The sequence below is a fragment of the Pimephales promelas genome, chromosome 4 (genome assembly GCF_988280905.1).
Source record: "Pimephales promelas chromosome 4, fPimPro1.hap1.1, whole genome shotgun sequence".
In the NCBI taxonomy this organism is placed as follows: Eukaryota; Metazoa; Chordata; class Actinopteri; order Cypriniformes; family Leuciscidae; genus Pimephales; species Pimephales promelas.
The window spans coordinates 48,605,699-48,622,616 of record NC_142772.1 but is presented as its reverse complement, the minus strand read 5'-3'; the positions used below and the strand labels follow the sequence as shown (position 1 = coordinate 48,622,616).

The following is a 16,918-nucleotide window of genomic DNA, read 5'->3' as shown; positions in this document are numbered from 1 at the left end:
GCAAGTCCACAGTGAATTCAGATGAAGCTCACAGGACACCTCTTCAGCTCTCTGAGTTAGCCGGGAAAGGAAAAAAGAGCATCCGGCTGAAGAGCAATGCAGTCTCTCATCTCTCTAACCTTGTGAGTCTATAAGTACCTGGCTGCTCTAGAAACTATTATGTAAAAAAAAAAAAAAAAAAAAAGTACAACAGCATTGTATGTTAATGTCTTGACACCTCGTCCCTGCCCGGTTCATGTGAATGCAGAGGAAACGGGAGGAGGAAAGACAGTAAAGCCAGCCCTTCACAGCATCTCTGGTTTCAGGTTGCGCTCACAAAAGGTGCGGTTTAGTTCATCCAAAAACCTGTAACATGAGTGTGTGTGCGTGTGTGTGTGTATTCACATTTCTACACATTAAACCACAACTAACAGCATTTTTAATAATCTTTATTGCAGGCTAAAGCAGACATTAGTGTTCATCCACAGACACAGGATCAGTTCAATCGCTAGTTTGGACAGATTCCAGATTCATTATTGTGATTTCAATCTGTTCACTTCAGCCAATGCTATAATTCACCAAGTCATACTGGGTTTGACAACTTAGTTGCTCTTAAAAATATGTTCAATGTTATTTGAAATGCTTATTAATGGGAAAATGCATCCTTTATGGAGAGGGCTATCCCATGATGATGCAATGGGGGAAAACGTTTTAAAGATGTTGCTTCCTGTTTTTAAATATAATTATATTTAAAGGGGCTATTTTAATGTATTAATCGCTCCTTTTACTGCCGATGTGTGAACAGCTTGTAACAAGACTAGTTTGTCTCTGAGAGCCTATCGACTGTTTTTTATTTTTAGGACTCGGGACGTTTGGCGGGAAAATCGCAGATGTGTGTTTTGTACCCACTCCCGAGAGCCTCTCTTCTGTTCACTGACACTAATGCTTATACAATGTTCAGGATAATACTGAAAGAGCCGTTCTGGACTAATGTCAATGTTTCGTTAAAAGAAAAGAGATTCATTCAAACTCCAGTCTCAAATAGTCAGATTGTCTTAAATATCTGATCTAAAATAATAAGCATTTTGTGATAAAGTTGATTATTATCCATAATGTAATGATAACAATTAAACTTTCATATATTTTAGATTCATTGCACACCAACTGAAATATTTCAGGTCTTTTAATGTTTTAATACTGATGATTTTGGCATACGGCTCATGAAAACCCAAAATTCCTCTCTCAAAAAATTAGCATATCATGAAAAGGTCCTCTAAACGAGCTATTAACCTAATCATCTGAATCAACTAATTAACAGTCCACCTGCAAAAGATTCCTGTGGCTTTTAAAAACTCCCAGCCTGTTGCGTTACTCAAAACCGCAATCATGGGCGAGACTGTCGACTTGACTGGTGTCCAGAAGTACGACTGGGGAAAAGGAAATGCCTGAAGTCCAGTGTCCAGTACCAGGGGCGCAACTACCCAGTTTCAGAGGGGTATGCAGCAACAATTTTAGCGCCCCCCCCACCCCCCCCCCCCCCCCTAAAAAAAAAAAAAAAATTAAATAAATGTAATGTAAGTGTGCTGTGTAATAACTGAGTAGGAAGAAATGAGAGCTAACAGAAAAAAATAAGTGCAAAATTGTCGTTTATTAACACATAGCTACTATATAACTATAGCTACTCCACCTTGATGACCCCCCCCCCCCCCCCCCTAAGAAAACTATAAGCTCCATTGGAACAGCAATACCAGTGTTTCTCACAGGATTTTAGATAAAACTGTGGTAGGTGGACCTCTGTTTCTCTAGGGGGGTTCGGGGGCATGCTCCCCCGTAAGAAAATTTTGTGTTCTGTAATGTTAAATTCAGCAGTCTGGTGCACTTTGAGAGTTCAAAATTAAAAGCTCCAACCCATATTCAGGGTGCAAATTAAACAGAGAAAATTTTGAACCTCTTTTAGTTAGTGTCTGTCTACATTCAGGGGCGCAACTACCCAGTTTCAAAGGGGTATGCAGCAACAATTTTAGCGCCCCCCCCCCCCCCCCCAAAAAAAAAAAATTAAATAAATGTAATGTAAGTGTGCTATGTAATAACTGACTAGGAAGAAATGAGAGCTAACAGAAAAAAATAAGTGCAAAATTGTCGTTTATTAACACAATTAAACTATAGCTACTCCACCTTGATGAACCCCCCCCTAAGAAAACTAAGCTCCATTGTAACAGCAATAGCAGTGTTTCTCACAGGATTTTAGGTAAAACTGTGGTAGGTGGACCTCTGTTTCTCTAGGGGGGTTCGGGGGCATGCTCCCCCGTAAGAAAATTTTGTGTTCTGTAATGTTAAATTCAGCAGTCTGGTGCACTTTGAGAGTTCAAAATTAAAAGCTCCAACCCATTTTCAGGGTGCAAATTAAACAGAGAAAAATTTGAACCTCTTTTAGTTAGTGTCTGTCTACATTACACTACTACATAATAATAGTTATAATATTAATCCCATAATTGCCATTAAGGCTATTGTAAAACAAATGCACAGAAAAATAAAGGAAACTTTCATAATTAGTTTTGCACTAATTTCTATACTTGAAAGATAGGCTACTTGCGCATAATGACATATTTCATGGGCCAGTGTGTCAGAAAAAAAACTAAAGCTGACTTTTTCGACCAATGCATTACACCAGCACAGCGCCACCAATTAAGCAAAAAACAAAACAAAAACAAACAACAAACAAACAAATGGGCCGCCGATGTATGAGTTTTGTGGGCCGTTAAGACAAATAAATTAAAAAAAGGAAAAGCACGTCGGCCCAGCGGGAATCTCCCGGTAGTCCCGATGGCCACCGAGATATAGATAGCCTATGCCTGGATGTCACATTTTAAATCCTACCTGTTGGCTTTCAGCAATGCATGCAGTTATTTAGCTGCTGTCGCATCAATTGACATGCCATCTCCTTTCTCTCTTTCTTTTTCTATTTTTAGCCCCACAGCATTTTGTTTTATCCATCTTTTTCGACGACAACTAACTACTCGTACCTGCTCGCTCAGAGCTCACGGCGCCCCCGCCCGCTCGCGATATTACCCGCCCCCCTTCTCCATGAGGGCGCCTACTCTAGCCTGGCTGTTAGTCCTCTAAAATTTTATATAACATTGAAGGAATGCAGAAATGATTTAGAAACGGACAACGGCAGCTACATATAGAAATACAATATAGCCTATATATAATTTTTTTTTTTTTTTTTACCATCGCTTTGGCGCCCCCCATTGTGCTGCGCCCCTATGCGCCGCATATAGCGCATACCCACTTTTTGCGCCACTGTCTACATTACACTACTACATAATAATAGTTATAATATTAATTCCATGATAGTAATAGCCATTAAGGCTATTGTAAAACAAATGCACAGAAAAATAAAGGAAACTTTCATAATTAGTTTTGCACTAATTTCTATAGGCTACTTGAAAGATACTTGCGCATAATGACATATTTCATGGGCCAGTGTGTCAGAAAAAAAAACTAAAGCTGACTTTTTTGACCAATGCATTACACCAGCACAGCGCCGCCAATTAAGCAAAAAACAAAACAAAAACAAACAACAAACAAACAAATGGGCCGCCGATGTATGAGTTTTGTGGGCCGTTAAGACAAATAAATTAAAAAAGGAAAAGCACGTCGGCCCAGCGGGAATCTCCCGGTAGTCCCGATTGCCACCGAGATATAGATAGCCTATGCCTGGATGTCACATTTTAAATCCTACCTGTTGGCTTTCAGCAATGCATGCAGTTATTTAGCTGCTGTTGCATCAATTGACATGCCATCTCCTTTTCTCTCTTTCTTTTTCTATTTTTAGCCCCACAGCATTTTGTTTTATCCATCTTTTTCAACGACAACTAACTACTCGTACCTGCTCGCTCAGAGCTCACGGCGCCCCCGCCCGGTCGCGATATTACCCGCCCCCCTTCTCCATGAGGGCGCCTACTCTAGCCTGGCTGTTAGTCCTCTAAAATTTTATATAACATTGAAGGAATGCAGAAATGATTTAGAAACGGACAACGGCAGCTACATATAGAAATACAATATAGCCTATATATCAATTTTTTTTTTTTTTTTTACCATCGCTTTGGCGCCCCCCATTGTGCTGCGCCCCTATGCGCCGCATATAGCGCATACCCACTTTTTGCGCCACTGTCCAGTACCCACCGTCAGTGATGGTGTTGGTCCACTGTGTTTTATCAAGGGCAGGGTCAATGCAGCTATAGCTATCAGGAGATTTTGGAGCACTTCATGCTTCCATCTGCTGAAAAGCTTTATGGAAATGAAGATTTCATTTTTCAGCACGACCTGGCACCTGCTCACAGTGCCAAAACCACTGGTAAATGGTTTACTGACCATGGTATTACTGTGATCAATTGGCCTGCCAACTCTCCTGACCTGAGCCCCATAGAGAATCTGTGGGATATTGTGAAGAGAAAGTTGAGAGACGCGAGACCCAACACTCTGGATCCAATCGAAGCATCCTGGGCCTCCGTAACACCTCAGCAGTGCCACAGGCTGATTGCCTCCATGCCACGCCGCATTGAAGCAGTCATTTCTGCTAAAGGATTCCTGACCAAGTATTGAGTGCATAACTGCTAATAATTATTTGAAGGTTGACCTTTTTTTTCTTTTTTTTTTTTTTGTATTAAAAACACTTCTTTTATTGGTTGGATGAAATATGCAAAAAAAAAAATTGAGATGGGAATTTTGAGTTTTCATGAGCTATGCCAAAATCATCAGTATTAAAACAATAAAAGACCTGAAATATTTCAGTTGGTGTGCAAAGAATCTAAAATATATGGAAGTTTAATTTTGATCATTACATTACGGAAAATAATGAACTTTATCACACTATGCTATTTTTTTGAGAAAGAACTGTATATGACAAACTAATCTATTTTCTCAATAAAATACTTTTTTTTTTTTACTTTTTCATGTAAAATAATGCCACTTTTTAATAATTAAAAATAATTCGGAATTAAATAAATTTCTGAGTTTGATATGTCAATTCAAAACTCTCAGTCTTTATATTCAGTCTATAATTCATTCAAGACCTTATGTAGCCCCGCCCCTTTTCAGCGTTGCGCGCTCGTTGTCTTTTGTCTTCCGGTCTGTATACAGTGATCTTGCCTATTTATGAATGAACGGCTCGTTTTAAAATCTTCCCGGTCTACTGACATTTGACAATTGCTTTAAACATTACAACCCTCGTGATAACTTTCGTTAACTTCACATTAAGTAAATCCACTTCAAAGTGAATTACTCCTGGACAGCAATGCCGTAGAGATATACAGAGCGACCGCAAAACCGGAAGTTCAAAGACAATATTCTAAAGATGGCGACGCCCACGTTTCTAATAGGGGCTCATTTCATGCCCCGCCTGCACAAGTGGGACAAAAGTCTCTTTAAATTAAACCCGGCGAGTCTGTTAGGTATTCAAGAACTATCTCAAATGAACATATATAATATAAAATAATATCAGACTTTTAAATATATAGGCTAAATATAGTGTTGATATGGCAACTAGTAAATTCACTACGTTTCGTCATGCCAGCGTAGTGGAAGAAAACAAGTCTGTTACAACTAGCTTTCCTCCATTATGTGTCGTGCAATGCCAGTTGGAACTCCCAATCAAAGGATAACATTAATTACAGCCAGGTGGTGGTTAATTAATTAAATTAACGAGATGAATGCGTTCCCAATACATTAAGAGATGTATCGCTCTCGTTAGTATTGATGATTCAGAGATGCTTTAATAAACAGTGAAAGCATATCGTAAGAGAAGCTTAACGGTGTCTGAAGAGTGGTTGGATAAGGGTTGGGTGATTTGTCCTCATGGCTGTGAGGGAGATGTGTGTTTGGAAAGGGCTCATTTTCACCCTTTTTCTCTTTGCTGTTGATGGACTTAAAGAACTTAAAAAACCAGGGCCGTAAGTATCATTAGGCTTTGAAGTGAATGGAAGCATTCTGTTTTTATGTGCGAGTTGTTTACTAAAGTTTATAAATGGTGAATTTAAGCTTTGTGAAGCATTGAAGCTTTCCTTCAACACCAATACTATTCTTTGTTTTTTGCCATTCAGTGATCAAATGTGTTCTCCCCCCCCCCCCCCAGGTTATTCATGGTGAATTTCCCTGCGGTGATTGAGTCTGGATCTGAGTCGAAATTATGCATAACTCTTCTGAAACCCAAAGAGAGCCTCACGATGACCGCTTCTCTGCTCGATGAGAAAAATAAGACGACTCAACTTGTGAAGCATGTTTCTTCAAAGCCCTTTCACCGCTGCTTTTGTTTCCAGGTCTGTCATTAGACGCGCGTGGCTCTTTGTCTTGGTTTCTTGTACGTTAACTGAAGTTCTCTACAGGCTCCTCGGGTAGATGGAGATTCGGTGCAGAAGATGAAGATTGAAGTTCAAGGGAAGGTCTTCAGAGCGACTGAAGAGAGCAAAGTCATGTTCAGACGTTACCTACCTTTGACCTTCATCCAAACAGACAAACCCATTTACAATCCAGGACAAACGGGTGAGCTGTGAATGACCCTTGGTTGAAGCGATCATCTTCTAATGCATTTTGCAATATATGTGAGTTTGTTGGTGTCTTTGCAGTTAATTTCAGAGTTGTCTCCATGGATCCCAAATTTGTGCCTTTTGATCAAATGGTAAGACCAGATGTTTCACCATTTTTAGTGTTCTGACCATAAATGAAAAGCAAATTAAATGTCCTTTCTTTGTCTTGCAGTACAATCTGGTCGTGGTGGAGGTGAGTTTGCTTCGGTGTGAGACTTTGAATGCAGCTTTCTTTCTTTGCAGATTTTCTCTGAGCTGTTAATTTGTTTTAATAGGACAAAGACAATAACCGCATTGGTCAGTGGACAAACGTTTCCTCAACGGGGCTGATATTGCAGCTTTCTCACGAGTTAAACCCAGAGGCTCAGATGGGGATGTACACACTAAAGGCTTTTATTGCTGACCGAGAGGTCTCCCAAGTTTTTGAGGTGAAAAAATACGGTAAGTCGTTGTGTATTTACAGTTCAATGAACGATCTGAGGCCTTAACCTAAAGCGCTTCGTTTCTGGTTTAGTTTTGCCCAAATTTGACGTGATCGTGAACACACCGCAGACCTACAGCGTTGCAGTTATGGGACTGAAAGTTGAGTCTTGTGCCAAGTGAGTGACGCTTTATTTTCTTGTCTTGTGGTTGGGCAGTTCTTTTATCTTGTTCTGATGTTTCCCAGATATACATATGGCCAACCTGTCCCTGGTCAAGCCTTAGTGGAAGTGTGCCGTGATCCATTTCCATACAACGTGCTTCATAATTTGACCAGACAGTGCCTGATTCAAACCGCAAAGGTGTGTGATTCCTGCCTTACCAATGAGGGTTTTACCTTTGCTTGTGCTTGAGTTAAATGTGACCATCTTTGTTCTCCTACCAGTTGAATGCCACGGGCTGTGCCTCTCTCACCGTCGATACATCAACGTTTTTCAACACCAAATTTGAAGACAAAATGCAAGACTCGTTTCTTGTAAATGTGAACGTTACTGAGGAGGGAACGGGTGAGCTATTGGCTGATCTGAAGCGCATTCTTTACAAGACATCCACTTAAAGTTGATATTCTTCACTGTTTTTGTTTGGATCTCTCATGCAGATGTAATGTTGTCAAAATATACAATGGTGTCCATTACGTTTGAAGTCGGCAAAGTCACGTTTGTGGACCTCCTGGTTCCTTATTTTGAACCTGGATCAGTGATTAATGGAAAGGCAAGCAAAATGTCGTCCCTTATCGCTGAAGCCTTCACATTAGTTCCCTTTCATAACCTCGATCATTCCCAACAGATATCCGTGGCTCGTTTTGATAAGACTCCAATTGCCAACAAAGCCGTATATCTCCTGGATGGGAACAACTGGCCCAATAACCTGCTGTTGAATCTAACCACAAACAAGAACGGACTGGCTGCGTTTTCCCTTAACACTGCTAATCTTCCTAAAGCTGACCTGAATCTGGTGGTACGACTTGACTTGTATTTTGTAAAAATGAAGACTTTCTCTAGCATGAAACTGATTGAATTCATTGTTCCCCAGGCGAGTGCGACTCCAGAGGTTTTTTATGGTTATAAATCGCCATACTTCACTACGGACACGAAGATTGTTCAGCTTCTCCTGCCTGTTTCTCCCGACAACCCATCGTTTAGTGAACTGACTATAGTGAAGCTCAAGCAGCCGCTCAAATGTGGTGCTTCGTTTCCAGTGACCGTGGAGTATTCATTTGTTGGAGAGGCTGGTAGCTACAGCGCTGACATAATCTATATGGTGAGTGGACATTAGTTTTGTAGCTTTCCGTTTGCTTGTCTTTTCTTCCACAAATTGCACACCGATGTCTTCTGTCAGGTCTTATCCAAAGGAGTGATCGTCCTCGATGGATTTCAGACGGTCAAAGCAAAGGCTCGTGCGGTCACAAGCGGCTCTGTGACGTTCCAGTTGTCTGTCGGCGTCGATATGGCTCCAGCAGTGCAGATTCTGGTCTACAGCGTTCTTCCCAGTGAGAATGTAGTTGCTGCTAGTGTGTCGTTTGACACGGATATGTGTTTCCAGAACCAGGTACTGTATGATGTGGCTTGTTTCGATTTGGGAATGGTGGTGTCCTACAACGTGTTGGTCCTTGTTCCAGGTGTCTCTGCAGTTTTCTCCAGCTACGGCTGTTCCTGCGGAGGGAAACGTTCTGACTGTTTCTGCTCAAGCAGGATCTCTGTGTGGCCTCAGTGCTGTAGATCAGAGCGTCCGGATCATGGAGCCAGGAAGACGTCTGAGTGCTAAAGGGGTATCTTTGTGCCTCAATCGTGGGCTTTTAATCAGAATATTTAAGGCACATCTGATTACAATGGCACTTCAGTAGGGAAAACACTGACATCTCGTGACTGGACTACTTGATTAAACTGGACACAACATTATGACTAGTCTTCTAGTAGTGGAAAATAACCCCCCTTACAAATGGAGGTATTCAAGGAGCACTTTTCTCTGTCAGGTGTTCAACTTACTCCCAGTGAGTTCATTACCATATTATCCATATGAAGTTGAGGATGAACAGGAGTGTCTGCGTTTTCGGGCCCGTCGAGAGATTTCTGCGGACCAAACCTATGAAACCTTCAAGGTAGTAAAGGTTTAATCCTTTGATCTACTAAATGCTTGTTTTTCTAATCTTTTTGTCTTGTTTTGACAGAGTGTGGGGATGAAGGTCGCAACTAATCTGGCTATCAGAGTACCCCAGTGTCTGAAGTACAAGGGCCTGAATTTTTATCGCGGTTTTGGTTTGGGTATGTCTGTTTGATTCTTGCTCTAGAAATTGCTACATGACTTAAAGATCCCAACTATGAACAGAAGTAATGTCACCTGAAACTGCAAGCCAGTGGATAATGTAATGGTCTATACTAGCTTTTGTTACTGAATGTGATCTTTTAATGTGGCATGTAAAAAGACCATAAAATCAAAATTGACCATACTTCCTTTGTTTGCCTAAATTTATCGTTTTGTGGTGAACAATTCATACATGCAAGTCAATCCACACACACAAAAAAATGTTTGGCTTCGTAATCTTATCAAATTTTGAAAATGCCCCTCCCCTCTGCATTGGAGGACCTTGCCCGATGACGTAGGCTTTACGGTTTGGGTGTCTCCTTAACATCCATAACCACGCCCCTCCAACTGACAGCTGCTGTGTGTTTGCGAGCGCCGAGGGAGCATTGATTGACAGCGTGTGTGAACTTGTGTCATCCTCCATTTCAGAATGAAACACCCATTTTTCTAGATCCAATCAGGTACTAGTTGGGGGAAAAAAAGCCACACCCACTATTTTGCCTCATTTAGTGTTCTGTTTCTCTCAGAAATATGTCACAACACTGGAGAAAAGTCGTTTGCAACTTCTGGTTTACAGGGACTTTAAGGCTACAACTGGCCAAACCATGCATAAATTTTGAACACCATGTATGGTGGACACTAGGACCTTTTAGAGGGTCTGGGTGTAAAATTGCTTGTCTCTTTCAGGGGATGGTTTTTTCGCCAAGCCTTTGGCTTCTTCTGTAGAGGAAAGTGCTGAAGGCGACATTTTCTCTTTTGACGTGACTGTCAGGACTTACTTTCCAGAAACCTGGTTCTGGCAGCTTGCTCAAGTGGGGTTCGTAAAACTCCTTTTGTTCCATCTAAAGCTACTTGTCCACAGTTTAATGCTCCTGCCTCCCTCACTACTTTTTCTGGTGACCTTTCTTCAGAGACACTGGATCCACACAAGTTCCTCTTACGGTTCCTGACACCATCACCACGTGGGAGACTGAGGCGTTCTGCCTGTCCTCGAAAGGTTTCGCTCTGGCTCCTCCTACTCTACTGACGGTCTTCCAGCCCTTCTTCCTGGAGCTCTCCCTGCCGTACTCTGTCGTCCGTGGGGAGTCTTTCGATCTGAAGGCCACAGTCTTCAACTATCTGTCTAAGTGCATCATGGTCTGCCATGTTTTTATTTCTCTTAAAATGGAGAATCTCATGTGTCTTTGCTCCATGTGTACTGTTTTGTTTGCAGGTTAAAGTAACTCCAGCTTCATCCACGGACTTCACTCTCAAACCATATACTGATCCGTATTCATCCTGTCTTTGTGCCAATGAGCGAAAGACCTTCAAATGGAGGCTCTCAGCTTCTGTTCTTGGTCAGTTTTGGGTTGTCTGCTTCTAAATTTGAAGTCTGTGGGGTGTTGCTCACCTATCTGTCACTGTAGGAGCTGTCAATGTGACTGTCAACGCTTCAGCTGAACCGTCCCGGACTCGATGTGGCACTGAGGCCGTGACCGTGCCGAAGAAAGGACGCATTGACGTAGTCACTCGAAGTTTAATTGTCCTGGTAAGTGTTGACCGGCTCTCTGGAGTTCAATCATGGAGCCATATGCTGCTTTCCTGATGTGGTGTTTTGCTTTGCTTTTACAGCCTGAGGGAGTTGAAAGGACAAGCGTCCACAGTTGGTTACTGTGTCCAAAAAGTTTGTACTCTAATTCCCAACATATTCTCCGTCTACAGCCTAATTCTTTCTCCAACTGATTGATTTTGCTTGGTCCTAGGAAAAACTCTTTCTGAAGGCGTGACTCTGAAATTTCCAAAGAATGTGGTTCAGGGATCAGAGAGATGCTCCGTTTCAGTCCTCGGTAGAGTATTTAGTTGAGGAGAAACTGAGATGTGATTTGTGGCAGTATAACTTTATTTTTCTGATGTGGGTTATGCTTGATCTCTCATAGGGGACATAATGGGCCGTGCACTGAAGAATCTGGATGGGTTATTACAAATGCCATCTGGCTGTGGAGAACAGAATATGATTATTTTTGCTCCCAATATTTACGTCCTGCTTTACCTTGAAGTCACCGGGCAACTCAACACAGCCATCCGAGCGACTGCCACCAGCTACCTTCAGAGAGGTACATGAGCAAATTTTCTTTAAATGCGAAGGGAGTCTAAATCCTATTTCTTCCCTTGGAAGCGGTCTAGAATTTCTAATAAGCCCCGCTGATGTGTTTTGACTTTAACAGGATACCAAGGACAACTAAACTACAGGCACAGTGATGGATCGTACAGCACATTTGGTTATGACTCATCCAATACATGGTGAGTTTCGCAACCACCAATCTAGTCTTATGTAGCATTTGTCACCAGTTCTTTAACAACTTCCTCCGTGACTAGGTTGACCGCTTTTGTCATGAGATCTTTTGGTCTAGCCAAGCGTTTCGTCTTCATCGATCCGAATGTCCTTCAGAGTGCACAGAACTGGCTAATAAGCCAACAGGGTTCAAATGGATGCTTCATGCAACAGGGAATGTTGTACCACAATGAAATGAAGGTACATTCATCAAATGGACCTTAACCCATAAACTGTCCAAGACTTGTTTTTAATCATATATTGGTGTGTTTTAGGGTGGAGTTGGTGATAACGTGACCATGACTGCCTACATTGTTGCTTCCCTACTTGAAATTGGCGTCCCCATCACAGTAAAAACCTCTCTAGTAATGCGTGTTAGCTCCTTGCAGATGACCGTTCTGCTATTGAATGGGATATCCTTTTCTTTTAGGATCCCGTCATTACCAATGCTCTATCCTGCTTGAGGCCTGTCGTTGGGAACCTGGGTAACACCTACGCCACGGCTCTTCTGGCCTACACCTTCAGTCTGGCTGGAGAGACCACCACTCGATCACAGCTTTTAACCACCTTGAAAGAACTTAACATTCTCAAAGGTGAAGTTTACAAGCCTCTTGTTTTGAGATCCTCATCAGGCATTGACTTTCTCTCCTCAATCTCGTCCTTAGGATCTAAGGTCCACTGGTCTCAAACTACATCTGGTGATACTCTGGCGGTGGAGATCAGCTCTTATGTGCTGCTGGCAATTCTTGCTGTTAAACCTCTCACGACGGCTGACCTAAGCTATGCTAACCGCATTGTCAACTGGCTGGTGACCCAGCAGAATCCCTATGGGGGCTTTTCCTCGACCCAGGTGACTGACTACCAAACGTGAGCACAATCATTTATGAAGCGTTTTTTAATCTTTTGCTTGTTTTTAGGACACTGTGGTGGCTCTTCATGCCCTGTCTGTGTACGCTGGTCAAGTCTTCAGTTTGGATGGCTCCAGCACTGTATCTGTAAAGTCCTCAATAGGAGGAGGAGACTCTTATAGCTTCGACGTGAATCGGGACAACCGGCTTCTGTATCAGGAGAAGCCGCTGAAGAAAGTTCCAGGCAAATATAGTGTTAAAGCAACTGGAAACTCTTGTGTTTCTGTACAGGTCTGTATCTCCACCCCCTCTATATTGGTTGTGCACATCTTACTTTGCTTTGATTGCTCTGTGCTCGTACTGTAGATTGCATGTTTCTACAACATCCCGACACCGGTTAAAGGCACCAAGACTCTGAGCGTCAAAGTGAAGGTGACTGGAGACTGTCGACCACTTGGGGACAATCTCATGTTGAACTTCACCTTGACGTAAGAATAGCTTTGTGTTCTGAAACTAGCTCTTGTTCATGACCTATAAAGAGAGCTGCGTTCTTGATCAACTGGTTTATTCCCCAGCTACAATGGCATAAAACCAAGCACTAACATGGTTCTTGTGGACATTAAGCTCCTGTCGGGCTTCACAGCAGATACGTCACTGGTTCGTATGTTTAAGATGACTTTGAAAGTCCCAAGATGCTTGAGGCTCCTTCTGATGTAAACCATGGTCTTTCCTCCTCAGCTTGGTTCTCCACCCCAATCGTTCGCTCCGCTAGTGGAGCGTGTTGATGCTGGAGATGATCATGTCCTCGTGTATCTGAAAGAGGTGAGGCACGACACTGGAGGTATTCACTAGCTGCCCTATTGAGTGTGTTAATGCTTCGGTTTATCCTTTGTCTCTCAGATTACCAAAGGTGTCCCTATGAGTTACGCACTCCAGTTGAAACGGGTTCTTGTTGTGAAAAATCTCCAGCCAGCAGTAATCAACGTTTATGACTACTACCAGACAAGTATGCTTTCATCCTAATCAAGCTTTGGTCTGAATTCATTGAACATGATGTAGCTCATTTTTCTGTTCCTCTTTCAGGTAATTCGTTTGAGACCACCTACACATCCCCCTGTCCAAGTACCAAGGACTAAATATTTACAGGCCACACAACTTAAATTAAAACTGCTTTTATACAATTAATTCCTTTTTTGTCGTCATTTTTTTTCATCTTATGGTGGTTTGAAGCGGGAAGTTGCAGTTTTCATAAGTTTATTTGTCCGGTGACTTAAAGGGATAGTTCACTTTGAAATTAATTTGATATTTTAGCTTACCTCAAAGGCATCCAAGATGTAGTTTTTTTTTTTTCTTTTTTTTTTTCTCCCCAGTATTTTCAATTGACACTGGAGGCTAAGGGTGTCCACCAAAAAGCATGCACAGAAGTCCAAATTAAACATGATTCAATGACTCGTAAATGTAAGTACAAATTGATGGCCTAAGACATGAAACGAGCAGCTTTTGTGAGAAAACGAAAAGTATTTATATCGTTTTTACCGTTGAGGTAAGCTAAAACATATAAAAATTTAATTTTAAAGTTAACTATCCCTTTAAAATCCCTACATGACTGAAATGTAGTTCACTCAGGTAGTGGCTGTTATTAACTTGGACTTGGTCCTTAAATTACAACTAAATCTTGTGTCTGAGCTCAACTGCTGTTGGATTTCATTTATTTATAGACTAATCTGTGTAAAGGATAATTGATGGTTTTAACTTGAAAACTGATGTGATTCGCTTGCAGTGTGATGGTTCATTAATAACTTGAAGATTTCAAAACCTCTACTTTACCAACCATGGAAATAAGCTATTTTTATGTGTGTATGTAGTCTTTAATTAGACCAATATCCAGTGCAGTACTACAATAAACCAGAAAACAAATGGACCATGTTAAATATAGCCTTTAAAGTGTTTTTTTAATTTATATTTAATTGCATATTCGATGCATTCAGCTCTTAAAGTGACAGCAGCCTAATAAACCTACTACTGACTTTGTATTTTGTTAGATGAACATTTAAGGACAACTTTGCATAGTCTTCAGATTTATTCTTATTTGTTATTTTACAATTTGATTTCTGTATGTGACAATTGTGTATCTAAAAAATAATCACAAGCCCATGCAACCATACTAGTAGAAAAATTCCTTAGTGGTGATCCTTGCTGGAGCAGCTCTAGTATTTGCTAATATTAAATGACAGGTCGAATATATTAGTGAAGCAACAATACACTTTAACAGGTATGATTAGTTAACTGATGGAAGTCTTTGCTAAATGAATTAAAGCGGACTAAATTGTTGTTGTTTTCACTACCCAAATGCATTGAATATACAGGTGTCAGTACTCTAGTCTATATCAAGTACCTCAAATCTTTCACCATTAAAAATTAAATGGTCATGCCTGTCAATGCCCAGGTTTTTAAAACATATCCTTGCTTTTTTTAAAAAAAAAAAATTATTAGCAAACTATTTGACATTGGCTGACGTATGTTTTAAAAAACATTATTAGAGATAAAAAAATAATTTTTGGGTAATATCTGGATGTTGATTTAAACATGCAACACTATATGTGTGTGTGTGTATATATATATATATATATATATATATATATATACACACACAACATAATGTGACAACAATGTATCATAGGCTATTACTGTAATGTAATGATACAGTTTCACATATTTTTTTTAAATAGTAGGCCAATCTCCTATTTTTTGCTGTTATGCTTAAATGTGATGTCACATTTATTTTTCACTGCATATCAAATACACCTTTGATATAGCAGATGCATAGATGACCTGATGCTTATGTTTCCAGAAAGAACCCTGTTATGTCAGACGGGCGGTTACTTACTCTGCACTTCATGAAAACAAAAGCGAATTAGAAAAGGACGGATTCAAGTGTCTTATGTGAGAGATCACAGCCTGAAGGGTTTATTGGACTCGGTAAATGTGAACTTCTCTGAATTACTACAGATCATTGAAGCTGCTCTAGTTTATCAAAGATCATGTTGTCGCTTCTGGGCTTTATTATTGAGGGTGAAGTATCAAAACCACACAAAAATACAAGCACTGTGTAAACAAATATGCACTATAGAAGGGGTTTTTTCAAACTTTTTGTGTGTGTGGACCACTATTTGTAATCAAGATTTTTCACGGACCACCTCATAATACACATATTATGATATTACATATTATATTATTTATTACATATTATAATAAGGTTCGTTTGAACAACAGGCTTATTTCCATAGTGGAGTATGAAATCTATACAGCAATAAGAACACTTGGATATACTGTAGACAGTCAGCATTTCAAAACCTTTAGTGATTTTAGGGGGTTATTAATGTTAATCTTAAGAGTTTTACAAGTCCTCAAAAAGTAGACTTGAGAACATTCTGTCTCTGCCCTATTAAGTTACACATTTAAAAGAAAACACAGTAGGACGTACGTTATTCCAGGTTGAAAATAAAGTTGTCAAAAAGGAAAGCCATTGGATATTTGCCAGCCCGATATGAACGTTCATATCGGGCTGGCAAATATCCAATCACATCTTTCCCAATAGGAAGGGAAAGAAAGATGTGGAGAGTGACAAAGGAGGATATTATATCCTCATCTTTCCCTTCCTCTTTGTATCGTCTGTCTAATATATACCTATATTAAAAACAAACAACTAAATAAATGCTCACCTAACCTGTTGCTATCCACCGATCCGGTGTTGTGGTTCTGACGACACGGAGCTTGAACGTCACGGCCGAGCGCCACTAGCCTATTTTAGTAATCACATAATAGCTTGACAATTTAATTTAAATTTTATATAAATATAGGCCTACATATTCTTTTTACATTTTTAATGGGAATTTATTGGTAAAATATTTCATATTTGATTTTGCCTTTTCACGGACCCCCTGCAGTACCCTCACGGACCACTAGTGGTCCGCGGACCACAGTTTGGGAATCGCTATGTGAGATTTATTTATTTATTTATTAATTGTAAAGTGGTTACTGACAGTTTGAAGAGATCATGTGTTATCTGTGTAAATCTTTTCTAAGTTTAGGTAAATTTTAATACGAACTGCAGCATTAAAATGCAATATTGTTACATCTAATGGCGTAATTGTTTTGTTCTATTTCTGTTTACTTCTAATGGCTGCCAGCTGATTTCACGACACATTTCTCGTTGTAATTGGTGCTTATGACGACAAAATTTACTAATTTTTAAGTTTTTATTTGCTTGTATAGGCTACTCTTATTTTCCATGGCAACAATTTATTTTAATTAAATTCAACTAAATAGCACAGCTCTAAATAGACAATAGTAAACAGTCATTATTCAGTTCAATGTTCAAATATAAAGCAGTTCTGTAGAAAAAAGTGATG

General features: G+C 40.3%; 1 protein-coding gene across 1 annotated transcript; it reads left to right on the top strand.

The window, feature by feature from the left end:
- Positions 1-5,727: 5,727 nt before the first annotated feature.
- Positions 5,728-13,691, top strand: LOC120471591 (alpha-2-macroglobulin-like protein 1). Its single transcript, XM_039661463.2, has 34 exons — positions 5,728-5,933; positions 6,116-6,299; positions 6,366-6,522; positions 6,606-6,658; positions 6,739-6,759; positions 6,842-7,007; positions 7,081-7,165; positions 7,234-7,348; positions 7,432-7,552; positions 7,645-7,757; positions 7,833-8,003; positions 8,079-8,306; positions 8,385-8,594; positions 8,665-8,814; positions 9,019-9,144; positions 9,214-9,307; positions 10,035-10,164; positions 10,259-10,484; positions 10,561-10,684; positions 10,754-10,875; positions 10,959-11,010; positions 11,090-11,173; positions 11,264-11,440; positions 11,552-11,627; positions 11,703-11,859; positions 11,934-12,008; positions 12,089-12,251; positions 12,324-12,508; positions 12,576-12,797; positions 12,873-12,994; positions 13,082-13,163; positions 13,245-13,328; positions 13,407-13,512; positions 13,590-13,691. Exons 1-34 carry the CDS (start codon positions 5,839-5,841, stop codon positions 13,640-13,642), a joined length of 4,329 nt encoding a protein of 1,442 aa, XP_039517397.2. The 5' UTR covers positions 5,728-5,838; the 3' UTR covers positions 13,643-13,691.
- Positions 13,692-16,918: the final 3,227 nt, after the last annotated feature.